General features: G+C 39.5%; 1 protein-coding gene across 1 annotated transcript in view; it reads left to right on the forward strand.

Annotated features, from left to right (window-relative positions):
• Positions 1–8,283: 8,283 nt before the first annotated feature.
• Positions 8,284–24,560, forward strand: part of CACNA1C (calcium voltage-gated channel subunit alpha1 C) — an 833,272-nt gene continuing 816,995 nt past the window's right edge. Inside the window, 1 exon segment of the mRNA XM_043967623.1 lies at positions 8,284–9,071. Within this exon segment, the coding sequence (XP_043823558.1) occupies positions 9,023–9,071 (49 nt within the window). The 5' untranslated portion in view covers positions 8,284–9,022.

The raw sequence follows: 24,560 nt of genomic DNA on the forward strand, positions 1-24,560 counted from the left end.
TGAAAATATGAATAATAATATTTGTAGTGTTACCTCATATTGTGCAGGGACAGTGCTTTGTAAAACCTTCAAGGCTTATAGAAATATAATAGATAAAAATTATGTTATCCAGTTCCTTTGGTTGGCAGAGCTTACAAGAGATCATCTAATCTGAAATATTCCTTTTAACTAATTCCAGATAAGCAGGAAGATTTGGATTACATAGAAGGAAGACCACCAAGAAGATAGTTGCAGCTTATGTACCAAGATGCATTGTAGAGAATGATGAAATAGAAATTTTTTATTAAGTATCTAAGGTCCTCTAAATTAAATCAATATATTTTAATTTTTAATAACTTAAAAAGTGCAAAGGTGGACATAAAGGCCAAATGAGAAAATATCCAGGAAAAATGCTTTGGGTTTAAGAAATTAAAGAGACAACAGAAGTATCAAGAAAACTTAAAAAAATACATATAAGTTAGTCAATAAACATTTATTAAGCACCTATTATGTGCCAAGCACTGTGCTAAACACTGAATATACAAACAGGAAAAAAGAAAGACAGTTTCTTCCTTCAAAGAGCTAACAATCTAATGGGAGAAGACAATATACAAAAGAAAACTGAAAAAGTGGAGGGGGGCATGGCAAGGAAGAGAGGGCAAGGAAAGTACCTGGCACAGGGGTATGATGGAGAAGTTCAAAGAAGTACAGCTGGAGGGTAAGGGGTGAAGAAGACAGAAGGATAAGGGTATCGAGACAAGGTAGATCAGTATTATTATTACTGTGTTAAAATTGATTTATACTAAAAAAGCCAACAAAAACAAAGACCAAACTATATATGCTAGATTCAGTGTTTTGAGGTTTTCCCATTTGTTTATGACTGTAAAGTTCATAATAAAAATTATTTTTTTTAAAAAAGCAGTAGGCTAGGGGGCAGCTAGGGGGCACAGTGGATAAAGCACCGGCCTTGGATTCAGGAGGATGTGAGTTCAAATCCATCCTCAGACACCTGACACTTACTAGCTGTGTGACCTTGGGCAAGTCACTTAACCCTCATTACCTCACAAAAACAAACGAACAAAAAAAGCAATAGGCTTTATGTCATTAATACTCCAAGAAGAATGTTGGAAGATTTTGATTTATATATGAATAAGTAACATCACAAAAATGGAACTGATGATAGATTTAAAAAATTATCTAAATATTTTGTTTTTTCCACCCCTCTGTTTTCAAATATATTCTTATCTTTTGCCCCTAGGAAGACCATCCTTTGTAACAAATGAACACAAAACAAAGAGGAGAAAAAGCATTTCACCAAAATCAACCAAAATATTACCCAAGTCTGACAGTGTATGTGGTATTCTAAACCCATAGATAGTCTCTCACTTCTTTAGAGAAGGGTGAAAGGTGCTTTTTCAGGGCCAAGTTTGATCATTATAATTATATAAAGTTCAGTTTTGTTTTGTATTGTTGTTTCCATGTATATTGCTATAATCATCATGTATGTTGTTTTCCTGCTTACTTTCCTTTGCCTCATTTCCTATGTTTTCCCATGCTTCTCTGAATTTTTTTTATTTTCATCATTTCTTATAGCATAGTAATATTCTATTACATTCATGAACAATAATTTGTTTATCCATTCTCCCACGAATGGACATCTATTTTGTTTTCAATTCTTCAATATTTCAAAAAGAGCTTTCAGAAATCTTTTTTGTGTATATGGGACCTTTCCTCTTCCTCTTCCTCCTCCTCCTTCTTCTTTACTTCCTGATGGCATATGCCTAGCAGTAGGATAAACATGGATCACAGGATCTAGAAATGTTCCATCACTTTCTTTGTATAATTCCAAATTGGTTTCCAGAATGCTTAGAGCAATTTCTACATGCTCCAAATGCTTATAAGTATGTTTGTCTTTCCATACTCCAACACTCACTATTTCTATACTTTGTCATCTGTGAGGTGAAACTTCAATGTTGTTTTGATTTGCATTTCTCTTTATGCCTTTCCTATGATCTAAAAACACTGTCCTTCTTGTTCCTTGCACATAATACTGAATCTATCAACTCTATTCCTTTTCACTAGCTGTCTTCCATACTTGAAGTGTTTTTTCTCTTCACCTCCACTTCTTGCCTTAGCTTCAAGACTTACTTAAAATCTCATTTTCTGCAAGACATCTTTTCCTTTCTACTTCTTTTTGAGATTACTCCTTATTTGCAGGTCACATATCTTATATGTGTATAGTTGTTTTCTCATTATCACTCCTGATAGATTGTGCAGTCACTGAGGGCAATATATTTGCCATTCTTTGTGCCTTCTATTAGCAGAGTCCCTGGAACATAGTAAGTACTTAATAAATAACTGATGACTGTCTCATTGTTATCTTTCTATTTTCCATCATTAATAATGGTTTTGAGATTTATTTCACTCATTTATTATTCCTGCTATCATTAAATTTTCATTTAAGGTTGTCATCTTTTGCTTGTGTTCCTTATATTAATTATATTTTTATTGAGTAATTTTATAGCCTAAAAATATTTCTTTGTAACTTCTATGGATGCTAGTACCTGTTCATTTTTTTTGCATAGTAAATTATAGTGCTGAGATATGTACAGACTTTACTTTTCCCATTCAAAAAATACATCTTTTATCTTTAGATTATCCAGTCTTTTTTAAGTTCTATATATTTCTTTCCCCTCTTCTATTTCTGTTAGCTTTATCCAGTTCTGAATGAGGAACATTAGAGCAACCTATAATAATTTTGTTATGATGTATTCTTTTTTGCAATTCAGTTAACTTTTCCTTTATGAATTTGATATTGATTTCTTTGTCTATGTTTCCTTTAAACATAACATAGTTTTCCAAGCTGTTCTTATTGATACCACACATTTTTATTTTTGCTTTGTATGAAAGCATAATTTGAATTCTTGCTTTTTTTGATTTGTACATTTTTTCCTGCCTTTTCATTTTAACTCTCTATGCCTTTACTTTTTAGATACATTTCTTTTTGTTTGTTTGTTTGTTTTTTGGTTTTGGTTTTTTGGGTTTTTTTAGGTGGGACAGTGAGGGTTAAGTGACTTGCCCAGGGTCCCACAGCTAGTAAGTGTCAAGTGTCTGAGGCCAGATTTAAACTCAGGTAGTCCTGAATCCAGGGCCCCTTTTTTGTTAAACATACATCTTTTTTCATTTATGATTGGGTTCAGGCTTTCAGCATATGCCATTCTTGGCCACAGTTTGGATACCTTTGCTTTTTGGAATGTATATCAATTACTATATATGTATGTGTGTGCGCACACACACATATACATACATACATCCACACATATACATATGTAGTAATTTATATATATATATATTCCAAAAAGCAAAGACATATAAACTGGTCCAGAATGGCATATGCTGAAAACCTGAATATCACACACACATATATGTATGTATGTATATACATACACACATGTATGTATGTACACACATATATATGTATGTGTGTATGTATATAGAATACACATACATATATGTAACTGAAATAATTCTGTTACTCAAATTGTTTTTCCTTTATCTTTGAAGGCTTTTATTCCAGGTACTTGTAAAATGTGCTATTTGTCAATGAAACTGTTAAACTTAACTATGTGTCTAAATATGAAGGCTTTTCTTTTTCTGGTAGCAATATGTGGATGCCCTCAATTGGTGCTTTGTTGTCTGTACTCAAAAGTTCTGGATACTTTTCTTGCTTTATATCCTTCTCTATGATATTCAAGTTTGATGGGATTTTTTTTGTTTTGTCATGATCTTCTCTGAGATCTAAGTTATCTCTAAACATCCTTTCTTGAAACTTACATTGATGTCATACCAGAACCATTGGTTTACATATAGTTAGAAGATCAACTAGTTGGGGAAATAATTAAAGTCAATATCAAATTTGAAGGTTAAAGGTGAGACAGCTACAACCTGATTTTGTTACAACCTGACTTATTTAAGTAGCTAGTGTTTGGGAAATGGATAATAGAATAAATAGTTATTAAATTTCCATAATAAATTATAATTTTTCATGTCAATATCTGTTCTATTATCAGTTTCCACAATGAGGCAGCCAAAAGAGACTGAAAGTCACATCAGACAATATTTGTCAAGTAAAGAGACATGGTAGCCAAGGGTAATACCAGTGTAGGCTATAAATTCATTTGTAAGACATTATAGAAGAGAATGTCAAAAGAAGTAAAAAGGTTGGTGTGAGATTGGATTGAATTGTCAGGCCATTTCAAGACCATTTTAAGATTGGATTAGAAGGATAAAAAAAGGCAAAAAAGGAAAGATCCATCTACACTTTTATTACAAACTTCTTTTTTCATCAATGACTATGGAGCCACATTTATGTTCTAATTTCATAGTCCCTAATGTAAGGAAGTTAAAATGACAGTAAAGATAGGAAGAAATGCTATACCATACTAAGCATATACAAGAAATGGTGGTGCTGGAGATAATATAGTTTTGAGGGCATTGAGAGGAGAATATAAACTTTTGGGGAAAAACACAGAAGTGTTGTTATAGAAAAATACTATTAAAGAGCATGAATAACTACTAATTTATATGACTCCTTTACAGCTACAAAATCTTTATGAGCTACATAGGTATTGATAACATTTATGAGGCACAGAAGAGCTTTAAAGGCTCTCATCCAACAAGGTGTCTCCCATGCACATAATTAAAATCGTATGATTCTTTGATATATGTAACAATAGAGACAGTTTTTCACTAGCTCTCTAATTATTAATATCAAACAAGGTGTAAAACAAAAAGACATATGCTCTCCAAAGATGTCTGCCACACCAACAAAGAGACATATGCTCTTCAAAGATATCATGGAGGCACAGAATCCAAATGGAAGGAGGGATGTTTCCCTAGAGATGATGACATCCTCCAGATGTTTCAATTTGTTAATGTTATATTGTTTTCATCAAGTCTGGGATGTTACCGCACCTCCTAAATGACTTTCATAATCAATAAAAATAATTCAGTCTAATAATCCACACATGGGGGTGGGGGATAAGTAGATCAAGAATGCCTATTAGCTAAATTGTGGTAGTTGGATAGACCATAGAGCTGGTCCATTAATACATATATCTAGGACAAACATTGAAGAATTAATTGTTGAGTCCCGATGGGTTTGCTTCAGAATGATAAAAGAAGTGAGTAGACTGGATTGCATTTGGGAAATTGTGAAGTTTGGCCAAAGAAATAGCTGTGAACAGTCCAATGGGAATGATGTTTTAAAATATTTCCAAAGTGAATTTTTGTGGTTATGAAAAGAAATGGTTTCCGGGGTGAATCATACAATAAAAGAGAAAGAAAAACCCAAACAGTGGAGAAAAATCAGAGCAAACTCTACTATAGTAAGCATTCATTTTTACCTAGGAAGAAAGAACACTTAACTGTGATTCAAAGTCATAAGTTGGGATATGGACATCCTTTGAATGATCAAATTCCATATTTAGAAAATAACTTTTTTTTTTTCTAGAGAGTCAAAGAGGACACATTTCAGAGCTGAAAAGAAAAGAAAAAAAGGCAACTTAAGCAGCAAAAGGGCAATATTTACTTGGCAAATTTATGAAATCACATTACTTATTTATATGTAATACTTCATTGCCACAGCTTCAATCCATCTCCTCTATTCATGTGATTTCTAAAAACCTAAATCCCTTCTGAGCTCTAGACTCACATCTTTAACTGGTTATATGACATCTTTTGGATGTTCCACCTCAAACTCAACCTGTTCCAAACCAAGTTTTAAAAATGCTTTTCTTTAGAAGAGTTCAGATCTCCAATGTCTGTTAAGAGCATCTAAATCAATTTTAATATTATTTTAAAAAATGGTAATTAGGCATGCATTACACAAAATAAGCTGATAATAGATACCAAGCCAAATACATATGTAATGCATATAAATATATCTATGTTTATATCAAGTCAACAAGCATTTATTAAATGCTTACTATCTGCCAGGCACTGTGCTTGGTGCTAGGAACACACACATATACACACATATGTATGTGTATGTATACATATATTTTATATATGTATACATATACACATACATTTAGAAATCACACATATGTATATAATTTTTAGGCATTTAACCCCTCTCCATGAGTGCAAATAATTGAGAGTTTGGAGTAGAAATAATAGCTGGTTTGTTTTTGTTTTTGTTCCAAACCTATGGTGTAGAATTTACCACTGGGAGATTACACATTGCATCCATGGCCACAGAGCTAGGATGTGACCTAAGCAGAACTAGAACCCAGGTCCTCCATACTCCAAGTTGATCTATTTCACCATGTTGCCTCTATGCTGATACTGATCTGGTGGTGTTTCCTCCAGAAAGGGGAGGAGAATATATTTCAAAGCTGAAAATAGGACTGAATAATGAAGCTGAAAGAGCCTAAAGGCAAATATATACTTGCTAGATTTATAAAATTTAATTAGAAAAGTGCAGATATAACCCCCAGGCTATGGATTTACAGTGTTTTTTATATACATGATCACATTTGATCCTCTCTGTGAGGGAGGCACTTCAAGTATTTATTGTCCAAATTTACTGAAGGGGAAACAGAGGCTCTGAAAGTTTAAGTGATTTGATCATAAATATAGATCTAGTAAGTGTCAGAGCTATCTTTTGAAGCTAGATCTCTTTTGACAAATCCAACATTGTCATTCTTCCCCTCCAAAGTTAACTTGTATTTCATTTCTATGTTTTGTATATGTGCATTTGTATATGTACCTGTATAAGTGGATGTTGTCTACTTCAAATGCAGAGACTGACTTTGGTCTTTGAATCCTAAGAACTTAGCACAGTGCCTGGTGATTAATAAATGCTTATTGATTAATTGTTGCTGTGCACACCGCCACTGAATGCCGAGGGACTTGTACGTGGCTACACAGCAAGAAAGTGTCAAGAATAGATTTGAACCCAGGTTTTCTTCATTCCAAGTCTTGCACATTTATCCACACCAAGCTGCCTCAGTAATAAAACTATTCACATTAACATGTGGCTGACTCTGCTTAAATGCATTTTTCCCTGCAACAATATTTGCATTTTAAAGGCAGGTTAAGTCCTTAAGCCAAAGGAATGAAATTGTAAAGCCTGAACCAGACATTAGTTATCAGGTAGAGAGAGGTCTTTTAAAGGTACTAACTAGGTCTAAACACCCATGAAATCACAGAATCTCTAAACCCTATTTAAGACTCCCAAAGCTCACTGCAGAGGGAGCCCTTGTCCCCATGGGTCTGTATCAAGTCTTCCACAGAACCTAGGTATTCTCAACTTGCGCTTTGTGCATTTGGTGATGATGTAAAATGTTACCTCTTTTCAAGGGAGCTTCTGAATAGCAGGATGAATGACAGGAATAATTAAGAGTGGATAAGGATACCCCCGGAGAATGTGTGTGTATTCCCACTAAGGACATAGAAAACTTGGCTCTATTAATCTATTCAGACATCGGGGCACCACTGTCTTGCCTAGAAGACTCCGCCGGGTGGTGTCTCTTCTCACTCTACATCTCGGTCCGTCATCTCTCTCCATGTCTCAGTCAACACGGGCTTTGATTGCAATTGATCAAATGTAATTACAATTCATTTTGCCGTTTTGTTAATGCCATTATCTAAGAGACTCCAGCAATTCATCAAATTTTATTTCCCTTCTTGAAATTCTGATCACAGAGGTATTTCCGGAGTGGTTGGAACTGCAGGCGATGGCCCGCAATAATGACAATAAAGAGGGCGGTATGTGTGAGTACGTGTGTTGCCCGGGATTGAGGGGGGTGTGTCTGTGTAAACCATGGTGGTGATGGTGTGTAAAGTGGTGGGGCAATCTGTTGTGATTGCAGTTGGTTAACAAACACGGTGGGAGGGTTGTCTCAGTTCCCCAAGACCTCTTCTCCACCCTCGCTGCCCCAACGTCCCCCCTCCAAACTGCACACTCCCCCCGCCCCCCCGCAAGCCCCACTTCTCAGGTCTTTCTTCCCATATCCATTAGTTACCCCCCTCGAACTCCCCTAGCTCGATCACCCACCACCTCTCTGTCCCTGGACAGCCGGCCTCGGCTCTCTTTCCTTGACGTCATGTCTGTAGAAAGAGCTTTTCAGCAGGCGCAGAGGAGGGAGGAGAGCGTGTGCTCAACTTTGGGCTCAAGTCAGCCGCCGGCTTCGCCGCTGTGCGCCCGGCTCTCTGCGCGCTGCCGCCACCACCGCCGCCGCCGCCACCGCAGCCGCAGCTGCCACATCTGGAAGCGTTCAGCGCGTCTGCCTGCCTCCACAGCGCCCGGCAAGCGGAGGGGAGGGAGAGGCGAGGAGCTGGGAGGGAGTGAGGCGCTCTCTCCCGGTGTCTCCCTCTCTCTGCCTCTGCAGAAACAGCTCCTTGCCAGTAGACCACTCTCAGCATGCCTCGAAGCGGTGGCGGAGGCGGCAGCATCAGCACCCGCTGCTTATAGTCTCTTCCTGCCCTCCTCGATATTAGGAGTTGGTGGATCTTTTTAAGAGGAAAAAAAGGAAGGGGGTTGGGAGAGGACGGAAAAAAAGAGGAGGAGAGAGACATTTTAACCCTTTATTGGCCTTGGAGTATCCTCCTCCCCCCCTACCTTATTTTTTGGGGGAGAGGGCACAATTTCTTCCCCTTCCCTCCCTCCCTCTCCTTCTCCTTCCTCCCTCCCCCTTTCCACCTCTTCTTGATCTCTCTTCCTCTCTATTTTTTCAAATGGTGTAGCGGCCAGAGGTGCTGTGCTAAATTCTTGGATGGGGCCCGGATGTACCGAGGATGCATTACAATTTCACTAAAGGAGGCAGTAGTGGAGAGAATCAGTTTTTGGCATTTGTTGCAATAATGGGAATCAGGTAATCATCGGAAGGGGGAAATACTGCAGCTCCACGGCTTCCTTGGATTTTGCACGAAAGACGACCTCGATCTCCGAAGAGGGATTAAACCAGAGCCGTTTTGTGGAGGTTTTTTCCCCCCAATCCATCCTATTTTGGGTTTCCTTTTTCTCCCGTTTTGGTAGATGGTCAGTGAAAACAAGAGGATGTACATTCCGGAAGAAAATCATCAAGGTAAGGCTGGACCCTGCCTTTCCTCCCTCGCCGGGGGCTTAAAGCTCGATATTCCTTCTCCACCCCTTTTCTCCTCTCTCCTCCTACACCCCCTCCCCTCGCCTCTCGATCCCTCGGATCCTCCCCTCTCCCCGCTGCCCCCCATTTGCCCTCTTCCCTCCCTCAGGAGTTTCCCTGGAGGCTGGCTTTGAGAGGAGCCGCGGGGTGCAGGTTTGGAGACGAAGCTGGACTCTGCGCCCTTCCTCCCTTCTCTCCTCAGTCAACCTTCCCTTCGGTTTCTGTGTCCATAGCAGCGGCGATCAGGGGCAGTTGGGTGACGGATAGGAAAATTTCTGAGTCCCCCCCTCCCTTTCCAGTCTTCCCGAGAGCATGTGCTTCATATGAAATGCCAGGCGGCGGGAGGCGGGAGGAGCGGGGGTGGGGGAGTGGGGGTTAGTTAACCCAAGTCTTTCTCCTCTCTCCTTTCTCCCTTTCTAAACTGAACTGTTGGAAAATCTGGCAGTGGGGGAGGGGGTGCAAGGAGGCCGCATAGTCCCCCAGTTTCTGGAGCTGGGAGAGGATGCTTTGATTACAGAGCTTGTCCAGGACTGGGGTCCCTGGCCTCGAGGTACTGCCGGTCGCGCAGATAACCGGAGAGACACACTCAGCCCGGATTTTCCCCGCCCCGGGGCTCCCGCCGGCTTGCTGAGGCGTCTGTGTCGAGTACTAGTACCCCTCCTGCTGTTTTCTATCGCTGGCGCGCTCTGAGTTGGTGGGTAGAATGCAGATGTGCGTACTGTACACCCAGTCAGTCTCTCAGTCTCTCAGTCTCTCTCTCTCTCTCTCTCTCTCTCTCTCTCTCTCTCTCTCTCTCTCTCTCTCTCTCTCTCTCTCTCTCTCTCTCTCTCTCTCTCTCTCCCTCTCCCTCTCCCTCTCCCTCTCCCTCTCCCTCTCTCACTCCCTCTCCCCGTCTCTCCCTCTCTCTCCCTTTCCCTTTCCCTCTTTTTTCCTTTACATCACACTCTCACACACCCCTATACAAGAATCCTTACATATATCTATTCACATTTATATACAGAATTCGCCGTTACATGCACACCTATTATTCTAATTGTTAGGCTGTAATTGCTACATGAATGCCATATCCAGGCTGTTTGGTTGGCATGTCTGCCTGTCCCCACCCACATATATACTACACTCTAATATGTTAGCATTTAAAGGTTAGATAGTAATGTGGGTTTTGTTTTTTCTTTGGTTTTGTTAAAAAACAATAAAAAAAAGAAAGGAGTATGGTTTCCTCATGGGGAAACATAGTATGCCCAGTGTTTTCTGAGCTTACCCATCCTGCTGACATCAAGTCTCACCAGCTCCCCCTGTGATTTTGAAGAGCAATCAAATTAACTCTCCACTTGGAAACTTTCTCTTTCCCATCCCCCCACTCCCAAGTCAACAAGTTATTATTTTTCAACATTACTCAGTGTAATCCTTGGGATGGTTTGTAAACGGGGGTGGATTTTACCTGATGGTGCTTTACAAATGCTCAGTCTTCTCTACCTTCCTTCCCCCTGCGTATGCCTCTGTGTGTTTAGTATATTGCTTTCTCTATGTTTCCTTGTATCTTTTCCTACACTTTTCCCCTCTATAGATCTATTTCTTTTGGTCTTTGTCACTCGGGGAACACATAGATGTGATTCTTTTTCTGTAGAATCCGATGACTTAAAGGTCTGTTTCCGTTTTTAGCTCTTCCCTTCCCCCTTCCCCGCCCCCCCCCCCCAACCAACACTCTTTCCCTTTTTGGGATGGTACTTTTACCCTTCCTGAGTCAGAATGTCTTTTTTGCTCCTTTCCTTTCATCCTTAGATCTTTTTGGATATCAAGGTCCATTTTTTTTTTTCTGTTTACTGTCAGAGTAATTATACTCCCTCAGGCAAAGAACTTTTTGTAGAATATGGGACCTTGGATGAGCTTCTGAATTCACAGGGATAACAATATTTCTCTGGATGGGAGTGGGGTCAGTACTCTATAACACGTCCCACACAAGCCCTTCCTTTGAATTGGCAGGGTGGGCTGGTAGGAAGACTAGGAGAGAAGGAAAAATAAAGGGTTGTAGTTTTTAAACATTGACAAGGTTCCTATCCAGTTTACACAATTTCCAAGTGACAGAATGCTTGATCAATCTCTCAATCCACTACATTGGTGGAGACAATCTTGAAGATGGGGCTGGACCTTATTGTTATACTAGCAATAGTGGTAACAATATTATTGTAATGATTTTTCACAATTATGCCATTAATAGATAAAAACCCTAAGTATTTAAGGTACCCTCTAACCCATGATAAACTCGTTATTTCCACTTCTTTACCCTTGGCTGTCCTTTCTTTACCCACCTCATGTAGTGTGGCAGGTAGGATCTTTGGCATTGAAGCCATTTATGAGAAAGATGGAGACAGAGAGTATGTATGAGGGAAAGAGCTCTGTCTTTCCAACAATATGCCAACACTATGGCAACCTGAATTCCAGTTTTTTCCCTTGAAGCTGCAGTGATTATATAATTCATGGGAACAATTTTGTATCCTTTCTTGGGTGTAGAGTCTCAGGTGAAAGAGGTTTGTCTTGTCCCTTTATTCAGAGCAGGAGAAATGTACTTCTTTCTTTCTCTTCCTTAGTCTGTTGGTTTTACCTAGGTTTTTGTGTGTATTTCTCTTTTCTTGGAGTAGAGGTGAGGTGAGGTGAGGAGGGCTGTCCCTGAGATTAAAGAGTACCTTGTAAGCAGGAACATATTTACAAGGAGAGGGGTGCTGTGACTTAGGGATCAGAATTTAAATAACCAAAGCAAGATTTTGGGGTTAAGGTCAGAGAACAACTCAAGGGAGAACTAGAGTCAAATGAGTTCCCTCAAATCAATAATAGTACTAATCAAAGATTGGGAAAACAAAAATATTTGATAAGGGGGAAAAGGGTATGAGTTCTGCTTTTTTTGAATTGATACATAGGGAAAGTGAGTGCCGTGGTTCTTTCTTCCCAGATATTGTGTGGAGGGTGTGGGTAAATGTGCTTGTGTTGAGTTGGGATGGAAAATAGAATATTAAAGTGTCTGCAAGGGAATGAAGCAACTAGTTCTTAGGACCAGAATACAGTATATAGTCCTCTTTTCATTTCTGATGCCTTCTCTGCCCTAATCCCAAAGCAACTTCTTTTCTTCCGTAATGGATTTTCCACTTCAGACTTCAGTTGGCAAATGAGAATCTTAATAGTCAATCATTTAATGAATAAAACTCAAGAATATCCTTTTCCCATTGGGGGTGGGGGTGGGGGGTGTTTTCCAAGTGTAGAGGACATACTCTTTACCTATTCAGTGATGTAATCATATGAAAAATGCACAATACTCAAATGGATTCATGTTCTCATCAATTCTGAAGTTCCCTCCAATGATACAAATCACACACAATCCATCCATGCCTGTCTACCCAGTGCCACTTTTGTCCATGTCCTCCTGTAAGTTCACCTAAGAGTGTCCATCCAATGTCCCAGAAGACTTCCTTTAGTGAATAATTTTGCTGGCCTTCTGTGTTCACTTAGTCTTTTCACTAGACCAATCCATCTTATTCTTTTTATAACATATTTCTTGATGACACCTTTTACTCCTATTCTTCAAAAATTTCCATTGGTTATATGGTACATCCTGCTCAAAACCACCTTTTAATTACCCCATGCATAATATTCATTTTTAATTTTTCAGGGACTTTTAGTCTGAGCCTTATTGCCATATAGGAATATAAACAGAATATTAATATTAAAAAGATGGGCCTTGGTTTTCCAGAAAAGTTTGGGTCATTAAAGGACTTTTGGAATTTCTCAGATGCTATCCAAACCACACTCTCCTCTTCATTTCCAAGTCCAGCTTCATCATCTGTACTATCTGTCATAGATATATGTCTGGTTGGACAAAGATATAACTTTCCATCCAAATGTATGTGGTAGTTGAAAAACAGACATTTTTCATCCACTTCATCTTTCTTGTGTGGATGGTCAATACAAACTTTTTTGAGTAGAGATGTGTTCCAGGTCTTGTTGCAACCAGCACAATAGTGTTCACAAATAGGAACATATGGAGAACCTCATCATCCACAGTGAAAACCTTTATGAGTTGCTTCTATCACAATGGTGAAGACATTTGGCAAGTGTAGGTCTCCCAGTTTTATATTTCTTCTGATATTTTGATCAGAGGATCATTGAAAAAGATTATTTCTGCAGTTATTTCTTTCCAGGAATCTTAAATGATTTTGACATATGCATGGGAGATATCTTGTTGAAATAGAGCCTTTAAGATGGTATTTTAATTTATTAAATAAAATACTTATTCATTATTGACCAAAAACCCCACAATTAGATCATATATATGTGTGTATATATGTGCGTATGCACGCGCATCTGTATGCATGTATTCTTTCAGTTAACTCTGAAAGGATATAGATGTGGTCTGTTGTTGAATTTCACTTATGAAAGCCTGTTCCCTACTAATATTGAGGATTCTCTTGATTTGTTTATGTGTAACTTTCATCAAGAGTTTGTATAGGTAGGAGAATAGGAAAATAGATTAGTAGTATTTTGTCTTTCTTGGTCACTTTTGGTGGGGAAGTATTAATAAAGTTCAAGTGTTTTATATGTATTTGTTATCTTCTTTTTCAAATACCTTGCATTATTGACCCCTCCTCTTTTTTCTACAGATGTTGCATGGATATACACTTGATTCAATTTGGCTTCATTTCCTATATTTGTTCTCTTTAGTGCTATTTCTATCTCCCCTCGAAGAACATCTGAAAGTGTGTTGTTAAGGTTACTAAGTGTGGTGGTTCCTCTGTCCTTGATGATGAAAACAATTTATTATGGTAATCTTTAGAGATCTTTTCCATTTCCACCCCCTGTTTGTTGTCCTTCTATTTTTTTTCTTTAAATGCCCTTGGGATGACTTTGCTTAGTTGGAGCTGTTTCCAAGTTTTTTAAAAACTAGCTCCTCTGCTTCTCAGTGTTCATGACTGTCCATATTCCTTCAAGAGCAAGTGAGTTTATATTCTAAACGTCTATCTACTAATATTCGAAAGTAAGTCAAATGTTTGCTGACCAAGGCATTTTATGGGTTCTTTTGCTCTTGTGGCAATAGAATGGCAACAGCTAAATTTATGAATAAAATTATTGTAATCAATGTTGATGCCAATTCTTATGTCCTGTTCTCATTTCCATTGCTGATTACTTGCTTAAATAGTTCAGGGTTTAGTTATTCCAATTATGTGTGATAGTTTTTCTTATCTTTCTTCTTGGCTTTACTAACTTACTCTGATTCAGGAACAATCTCCCCATCAATAAGAAGTCTTTTCCTATCTTGACAGTCTGTTTCTGTGTATGTGTGAGTGAGTGAGTGTGTGTGTGTGTGTGTGTGTGTGTGTGTGTATGTGTGTGTGTGTGATTTTTGGTGCTATCCATAGCCTGCCCCTACCGATTTTCTTAAAGTTTCCATTATATAAAGGAATGAGACTTCTGTGTAGTTCACAAGTCTTTGGCTTTTCTCATTTCTTTTTCCTAAACCACGATTTCCCACATATTTCTCATTATCTCTGCCTATTCCCACCTATACTGAAGCCACTGAATTTCAGGATGCATGCTGATTTAATTTGGTGGGTGGTATTGAGTTCTTTGTAGAATTTTTCTTCATCATCAGCAATTGATGTTAATTCATAAGCTATAATTATTTTCATGGTGGTCTTTTTTGCAAATAATTATTATCAGTACTGCAATACAAGATGAATAGATCTTGTGAAATAATGTTCTTGTTATCTTCCTAGCCCTTAGCCTTCCTAGGCCAGCCATTACATTGAGTTTTCTGCTACTTTCCCTGTGGCTTCACACAATGGCATGTCCTCCTACAGTTGATTCACCTGAGCTTCCCCCCACTATGGGTACCTCTACCCACACCATCTATGCTTTCTAGCTTTCCAGCTACATATTGCTGCATCATACCCTTGGAAAAGCCCACTATGATGCAGAAACCCTAGGGATAATGATAAGCTATCTGAACTAATTTCTCAATGATTAACAAACTACTACCCCATTCCAGTGATTCTGAAACCCTGGCTGTCATTGTTCAAGACTCACTTTCCATTCCCTACTGACCACCCCCTTCTTGTCAAGTATTGCCTCCCCCCACAGAAGCCCCTCCCTATTCTAAAACTACTCACCCCTTTCACTGTGCTCTATGGAATGCCTACTCCATAGGTAACAAACTTGTTTTCATCTGAAACCTTTACTTTTCTCACTTCTTACATCTTCTTGTACTCACTGAGACTTGGTTACTTTTTTTTGATCTGGGTTACTTTCTGATGACACATCTTCTCTGGCCACCCTTTCCAGCACCTGGTTACACTTTCACTCATCCTTCCAACTCACTGGTCAAAGTAAGAGAGTTGGAATATTAGCACCCTGTTGCCATTTCCTGGGCTCTCTGCCACCATCGGTCAGTAACCTCACATCTTTTGAGGTTCACCCAGTTCATATTTAGCACCCAATCGAGATTCTGTTGGCTGTTTTCTACTGGCCTCATGGACAGTTTCATTTCTTCCTTAATGAATTTAGTCCCTAGTTCATGTCTCTCTTCTCCTTTCTCTTTCTCACCTTTCTATTAGGAGACTTAACATACATGGTGATATTTCACCAAACACTTTAACCTCCCAGTTCCTCAGTTTATTCATTTCCATGACCTACTTTTCCTCTCATCCCACCTTAGCTACATATAGAGATGGCCCTACCCTTGATCTTGTTATCACCCCAAATATTCCACTCCGTTGTTCATTAACTCTGAAATTCCCTTCGTTCACTAATCTCTTCTCACCCCACCTCTCCCTCTGCCTTGCAATCCCTAACCTCCAATCTTTCCACCCCTCAGTTCTTTCCCAGGCCATCACCTCTGCTATAGCCTCCCCCTTTCCCATCTTGACCCTTTGGTAAACCAGTTCAACTCTACACTGCCATATTAAGTCCCTTGCCACTGTTTCCTCTTGCTGATCTTTTTGCACCAAACCTCAGCCTTGGATTAGTCCCACCTTCCTCTGACTTCAGTCCTACCCATGTGCTTTTGAGAAAGCTAGAAAAAATCATGAAACCATGCTTACTGGGTCCACTACAAATTTATGTTATATAATTCCACCTCAGCGTGCACTGCCACAAAGCAATCCTTTTACCCCTCCCTAATTGATTCATTATCTTATTCACCACAGTGGCAAACATGTTCATCCCTCATCACTTCTCCCTTTGCTCTCCCTCCCCCTCCCCTCTCAGCTGAGAATCTTGACTTATATTTCACTGAAAAAAATTGAGGCTATTTGCCCAGTGTTTCCTCTTATCCCCTTATGACCTCAGCTCGAAAAACTCAGGTGACTTCTGCAGCTATTTCCTTCACCCTTGTCTTAAATGAAGTGATCTTTCTCTAGGGTTGTGCTCAAGCCAGCTCTAACCAGTGCTCAAAAGCTGATTGTAAAATTGTCATTGTGAGCATTTATACCTGAAAATTTGATAAACGCAACAAATCAGGACTTGATTTATTGTTTTTTGATTGTCAAGACTTCAGAAAGTGATGGGGTGGGGGGAATGTTAACAATGCGGATTAAATTTAAAAGTGTGTTGTACATATGTCCCCTCCCCCAAAGAGCAGGTTGTTAAACATTTATCATCATGTCCTACCTTTCTCCTTTCCAAGGTTAATCCCTCTACATGCACATTCCTTCTTCTCTGCCTGATCACTCTTTTTATAATCCCTGCCCTCTCATTAGTCTTCAGTCTCTCCTTGTCTACTGATTGCTTCCCCCTGCCTTTAAATATCTTCATGTCACCTCCATCTTCAAAAACCCTCTCTTGATCTATCTCTGCTAGCTATTATCCTTTATCTCTCCTCCCTTTTGTTGCTAAACTTCTTGAGAAGGCTATCTTCATTTCCTTTCCTCTCACTCTCTCCTTTACTCTCTTTAGTCTTCCAACCTCATCATTCAACTGACACTGCTCTCTTTAAAGTTACCAAAAATCTCTTAATTGCTAATTCTACTGTCCTTTTCTCCACTCTCATTCTTCTTGACCTCTGACGTTTTGAAGACTAATGATGATCCTCTTTTATTTGTTCTCTTCTATCTAGGTTTTTATGACACTGTTCCCTCCTGCATGTCTAACCACCCCTTCTCTGTCTCTTTTGCTGACTCTTCATTCAGGTTCTGCCCAATAATTGTGGGTATCCCCCAAGGCCGAGTTTTGCTTCTTCTCTCCTCCCTCTTTACTATTTCATTTGGTGATCTCATCAGCTCCCATGGATTTAATGATCAACTCTATGTCAACGATTCTCAGATCTACTTATCCAGATCTAAGATCTACTTATCTCTTTTAACAATTCCCCTCTCTCATTTCCAAATGTTTATTGGACATCTTGAACTGGATGTTCCATAGAAATCTTAAGCTGAATATGTCCAAAACTGATCTTATCATCTTTCCTCCCAAGCCCTTCCCACTTTCCAACTTTCCTATTATTGTCAAAGGTGCCATAATTTTCCTAGACACCCAGGCTTCCAACCTTGGTGTCGTCTTTAACTCCTCACTCTTTCCCTGCCCCCTGCCGCAATCCAATCTGCTGCCAAGGCCTGTTGAGTCTACTGTAATAACATATCCCATATATTCTCCCTTCTCTCCTCCGACATTATTACCTTGGTATCCTCATTCCTGAGCCATTGAAGTAGTCTTCTGGTTACTCTTCCTGCCCTTCTCCAGTTCATCCTCCAATCAGCCATCAAACTGATCTTCCTAAAGTGTAGGTCTAACTATGTCACATCCACTCCACTATTCAATAAGCTCTAATGTTTCCCTATTGCTTCTGAGATTAAATATAAAATCCCCTGTTTGGCTTTTAAAACTCTTCATAACTTGGCCCCTTCCCACCATTTCAGTCTTCTTGTACACATCCTCTATGATTTGGTGACATTGGCCTTGTCTCTGTCACTCAACATCCCCAAACTCCATACATTTGTCACTGGCTGTCTCCCATGTCTGGAACTCTCTCCTTTCCTCATCTTTGTTTCTTAGATTTCTGGCTAAAATCTCACTATCTACAAGAAGCCTTTTTGATCAGACTTAATGCTATTATAGCCTTTACCTCTGTTGATTATCACCATTTCTCCAGTATACATCTTGTTTGTACATAGTTGCTTGCATGTTGTCTTTCCCCATTAGACTATGATCTTCTTGACAGCAGAGACTGTTTGTTTTTCTTTGTATCCTCAGTGCTTGATACATAGGTGATTAATAAATGTTTGTTGACTTGACTTCACCTACCTCACTTAAAGCCTTTCCAGAATGGTAGAATCTTCCAGAGCTTAGAGTACATTGGCATAGCATTTGAGAACCTGGTCGAGTCCATGTGATGGAGTGATTAAACATTAGAGCAGCAGTTTGTAGAAAAATTAACATCATAATACATAATAATTTATTTTTTCAACCTTACCACCTGAGAGAAGTCTTTATTGCACTTTAAAAATATATATTTTTGTCTTCACCCAATTACATGTTTTTTAAAATGTATTTTATTATTTTCCAGTTACATGTAAAGATAATTTTCAACATTTGTTTTCATAGGATTTTTAGTTTGAAATTTTTCTCCCACCCTCCCTTCCTTCCCCCTTTCCCAAGACAGAAAGCAATCTGATATAGGTTATATATGTACAATCACACTAAACATATTTCCACATTAGTCATGTTGTGAAAGAAGAATCAGAACAAAAGGGAAAAACCTCAAAAAAGAAAAAAAAACAGCCCCAAAGTAGAAACAGTATGGTTCAATCTGCATTCAGAATCCACAGTTCTTTTTTTGGATGTGGAAAACATTTTCCATCATGAGTCCTTTGGAATTACCTTGGACCATTGTATTGCTGAGAAGAGCCACGACATTGCTGTTACTGTGTATAATATTCTTCTGGTTCTGCTCCTCTCACTCAGCATCAGTTCATGTAAGTTCTTCCAGGCTTCTCTGAAATCCTCCTGCTCATCATTTCTTATAGCACAATAGTATTCTGTCACATTCATATACCACAACTTGTTTAGCCATTCCCCAATTGATGGGCATTCCCTTAATTTCTAACTCCTTGCCACCACAAGGAGAGATGCTAGAAATATTTTTGTACATTTGGGTCCTTTTCCCTCTTCTATGATCTCTTTGGGATACAGACCTACTAATGGAATTACTGGGTCAAAGGGTATGAACAATCCCATAGCCCTTTGGGCATAGTTTCAAACCGCAAATTACATGTTAAAACAATTTAAAAAATATTTTTAAAAAGTTTTGAGTTCCAAATTTTACCCCTCCCTCTCTCCCTCCATCCCTTCCTCCTCCCTGAGATAATAAGCAATCAGATATAGGTCCAATCATGTCCAATCATGTAAAACATTCCCATATTAGTAATTTTGCACAATAACCTTCTTCTTCTTCTTCTTCTTCTTCTCCTCCTCCTCCTCCTCCTCCTCCTCCTCCTCCTCCTCCTCCTCCTCCTCCTTCTTCTTCTTCAGGGCAATGAGGGTTAAGTGACTTTCCCAGGGTCACACAGCTAGTAAGTGTCAGGTGTCTGAGGCCAGATTTGAACTCAGGTCCTCCTGAATCCAGGGCTGGTGCTTTATCTACTTCGCCACCTAGCTGTCCTCACAGCTGTAATTTCTTACAAATGACCAGAAACCCCTTGTGGCTACATGTTTACTTTTTACAGGTTAAAGAATTGGTCCTCCTGACAGGTATAGTTCTTTGTAAGACTCACCAATGCATTGAGCCCAGCAGACTCACAAGGGATTGGGGGACTTTTCAATAGTCTAAAGGGACCTGGAACTGCTTTGACTTCTGCTGCTTCTAATATATGGTGACCCAGGACTCAGGTGTGCAACTTTAAAACAGAAAGGCTCCCTCTCCAGATGTGCTTGTCTACAATGTTTCATGCTAAGCAGCAGCACTCTCTTTTCTGTACAAGTAACCAAAAGGATGATTCAATTAAATCCAATAAGCCTTTGTTAAGTGCCCAGTACATTTTAGGCACTGGGAACAAAGACAAGATGAAAAATGGTCCCTCTCATCAAAGAGCTTATACACTCTGCTGGGGGTGGATTACATTTTTTCAGGTTTGGGGGTTTGTTTTTAGTTGGATCTGTTATCTCATTGATAAATGGAATCTCTGGTGTTTTCATTGGTGTAGGGAACTTCTGGTCTAGAAAGTCCTTCTACCAATACAGCTCTGCCACTCATCTTACAAACAGTCCTGGGGCTTTGAGAGGTGCAATGACTCGTCAGTAGTTGTATAACTAGTATGTGTCAAAGGCAGGAGCAGAATCAGATGGCAACTTTCCTTCCATGATGCCAGGAGCCTCTGGTCTATGGAGAGGGAGGAAGGCTAGAGGTAGGAAGTAGTAGTGGGCTGCCATCCACAGAAAAAACCATGCCCTGCTTAGCCAGTGGGTCTACTTGAAAACTAGAGGCCCTGCATGGGTCCAAGCTCCCCAAGCTGTGACTTCCTTCCCCCCAACCTGCCTTGGGTAATGAAGAGGTTTGTGTCAATGGTTGATGGATAGACTGTTATTCTCACCTCATTCTTTCAATGCCATAGCATGGGGAGTTTCTTGGGGAGACTTAAGAGATCCCATCTGGTACTTAGTGGAACTTGTTGGAGTCCTATATAAATTTTCTTCTAGTTGGATCTTGTTTGTCCTTCTTTCTTGAAGAGGACCACGACCTAGGGGTGATGTCATGACTTTCAGTGAATTGGATTTAAGTGAGGAAGGGCTGTGCAAGGTCACTAACCTCACTCTCTCCTCCAGAGCCATCTGGATCCAGTGATGAGATGTAGATCAGGATGACTGGAGAAGCTTGTAAGTATCTGAGGTAGGATTTGAACTCAGCTCCTCTTGACTCCAGGGCTAGAACTCTATCCACTGTGCCAACTAGGTGCCTAGTCATAATAAGAAGGCCAAATCACTCTAAAGCTATTTAGGGGATGCCATGTGCCCTGATCTGTGGAGCCACAAAATCCTTCATTTCAAGGACAAAAAGACACTTCCCTAATTTGTTTAGGGAACAAAACCTAGGACAGTCACCTGGTAGTCCTCCCAGCTGAATTCCATTTGTGAGTTTAGCTCAGTCACCTGCTTTATAATGTCAGAAACCCCCAGAGAGCTAGGTTAGAAAGTAACTCAATTTTGTTCTGAATTTTCAGCTACAGTTCCCAAATTCGGATATATTTTCCCCCTATCCCTTTCCCTTACTAGGTTTTCTTAATGGTTATGGCCACATGGCTGAAGAAATCTTTACTACTCACTTCAAGAAAGAAAAAAAGAACAACCACTTAGAACAGCTTCTTCCTTTTACAGTAACTGTTCCTGCCTGTTGTGGCAGCTGCTTGTCCAGGTCAACCAGTGGGGAGCCAAGCAATTCTTTGCTTGGACTCTCAAGGCTAATACTCAGAAGACATTTTGTTTTTCAACTTGTAATAAAGAAGCTTGATTGACTGTTTGGAAACACCTGGAAACTGAATCCCAATGTAGTCACCACAATAACCACACTAATTTTCTTTGCTTATAGATCTTGTAACCGCCCCCTCCTCCCATCCCCACCCCTACCTCCCACTCCAGGCCAAGGTTGCAGCAAGGCCATACCAGACTTTGGAGGGAGTGGGGGAGGGGGAGAATGGACAACTGATTAAAAAATAGAATTGTAAATTATCTTGCAAAATGCTAGGAACTAAATATTAAAAATTAAAGTCAGTTTGGAGTAGTAGATAGAAGGCTGGCCTTGGCATCAAGAAGATCAGATTTCAAGTCCTGCTTCTGACACAAGCTGCATGGCCCCGGCACATCTCTTAACTTCTCAGCATTCCAGACAATTTTCTAAGACTGCAAATTATGAATAAATTGTGGCCTGAATTGGGGGAATGAATTTTTGTATCACTTCTCTACACAGGTCTGCTCTCTCTCTCTCTCTGTCTCCACATACACACATATGTATATATACAGATATATTTACTGTATATTTATATATACATACACACAATATATACACTATATATAATATACATTATATTATATTGGATTTTACCTAAGAACTTCCATTAAAGAAACTCCCTTTACCAATGCAGATAAACACCTGCATTGCAACACAGTTGTTTAGGTGGCAGTGAGAGGTTAAGTGATTTGTTTAACCATGAGATCACAGAGCCAATATGTGTTGGAGGTAAGACTTGAACCCAGGAGTTCTTGGTACAAAAGCTGTCTCTCTATCCATTATGGCACACTGCCTCTCAGTTTAGTCCTGAACTAAATAAGTGCCAAATAATTAAACAAGGAAAAAAACAAACACCTCAAGCCATCACCACCATTATCAAACAGCATTCCTGAAATACCTGTCTGTATATGGCTATGTTCGTTCATTCAATAGCACCTCTGTCCTTTGTCCTACCATACATATATACCTAGAGTATTTTATCAATGCTGCATCAATTGATATAAATCTCACACATTCCATGTCTTAGAAAGTGATTTCTTGAATTGTTGGCCAAAATATGTGGCTAGTTTTCCAGTGATGAACCTTTCAGAACTTACCTAGGCTGGTTCTTTAGTTGTGAGACATACAATATGGTGCCAGGCCCATGTGCAATGCTTTTCTGGCTCAGTAGGACTTACTGGGACTTGTGTCCTGGTGTATACTTTGAGAATCCACAACCTGAGAATAAGTGGGAGAAAGATTTTTAGCAAAACTTCACCCATCTTTTTGTGGGAAAATGGCATAAGCTTCATTAGCACTGGTTGAAAGTACAGAAAACAGGTTATGGATATTCCAGGAACATATTCTTGGACTGTTGTAGGAAAATGGAGGACTTAAATAATTTATTGTATAATTTTGACATTTTTGTTTTTATTGGGGTATTGAGGACATGGACTTTTGAGGCCATGAATTAGCCAAGTTAGCTGCCTACACTGACTGGATGATTTTGTTAGTACTTTGCTTCACTTTGTCAACGAAGGCACAAGCCCAGAGGTAAATCAGCAGACCTTTTCCTAGGCAGCTGCTTCTACAAAGAGAGTGACAGGGACTAATGTACTATTCATTCTCCATTCCCTGGAAGGAGCACATGCAGCTTGTCCAGACCCACTGAACAGGAAGGAATATTTTCATGAGTCTCAGTGTCAGACGGTGCATCGTTTAGTGCAGTAGTTTCAAACTCCAAAAGAAAAAGGGAATCCCTGTGGCAGTATATTGACCTAGACATCCACAAATTAACATCATCTAGGTTGTATTTTTAGTTATTTTGTTAACTAGTTAATAGTTACATTTTAGTCAGGTTTGGCAGTGACTGGGAGTCCTACTGGCCAAACCTTGATTTAGATGACTGAAGCTAAAAGTTAGCTTCATGGGTGAAAGGTAAGGCTGGTGGTTTCTCTTGGCAGCTCCTTGTACCCTATGGATGCCCTTCATGATTTTGTTTAGGAAGGCTTTCTCTTCACTGACCAGTTTGCTTATTCTTTCTTTCAAAGGACAGGTACCCAGCAGCTCAGTGGAGAATCTTTATGGGACCCAGTAAGGTCCTCTTGGTATCAGAGATGAATCTATTTTTAAATACATTCCATTTAATGGTATTCCTCCTACATCATCATCATCATCATCATCATCATCTTCTTCTTCTTCTTCTTCTTCTTCTTCTTCTTCTTCTTCTTTTGGTGAGGCAATTGGGGTTAAGTGACTTGCCTAGGGTCACACAGCTAGTAAGTGTCAAGTGTCTGAGACTGGATTTGAACTCAAGTCCTCCTGAATCCAGGGCCAGTGCTTTATCCATTGTGCTACCTAGCTGCCCCCAATTCAAATAATTTTTTAACACTGGCATCAGGGGAAGGGGCTCCTAGGATGTTTTAATCAAGACTTCAAATCAGCATATATATATATATATATATATTTATTTCCTAATCAATCAACAAGAACTCATTAAGCACCTATGTGCTAGGCACAGTGCTCAGTGCTGAGAATTATTTTTTTTTCAGGGCAATAAGGGTTAAATGACTTGCCCAGGGTCACACAGCTAGTAAGTGTCAAGTGTCTGAGGTCACATTTGAACTCAGGTCCTCCTGACTCCAGGGCATCTATCAACTGCGCCACCTAGCTTCCCTTTCCTCCTACATCTTCTTATCCTTGTCAGAGGGCTGATGCTGTGAGTTTCAATTTTGAAAGGAACTATGTTTTAGTGAACTTCTCCATCCCAGCAATATATTCCATTGTTTGTTGGCACTGAGACTTAAATGGCAAAATGTTTTCCCCCTAAAAATTATTGTGAATTTATAGATACTTTTAGTCTGGTTGAGACCCAGGAATCAAACTATAATTAAGTTGTAGAGATGTCAGTGGTTACCATACTTTTGGGGGGAAGGTGGAGATTAAAAAATAATGACTTGGAGAAGAAAGCTTGG

The sequence above is a fragment of the Dromiciops gliroides genome, chromosome 5, assembly GCF_019393635.1.
Source record: "Dromiciops gliroides isolate mDroGli1 chromosome 5, mDroGli1.pri, whole genome shotgun sequence".
Lineage (NCBI taxonomy): Eukaryota > Metazoa > Chordata > Mammalia > Microbiotheria > Microbiotheriidae > Dromiciops > Dromiciops gliroides.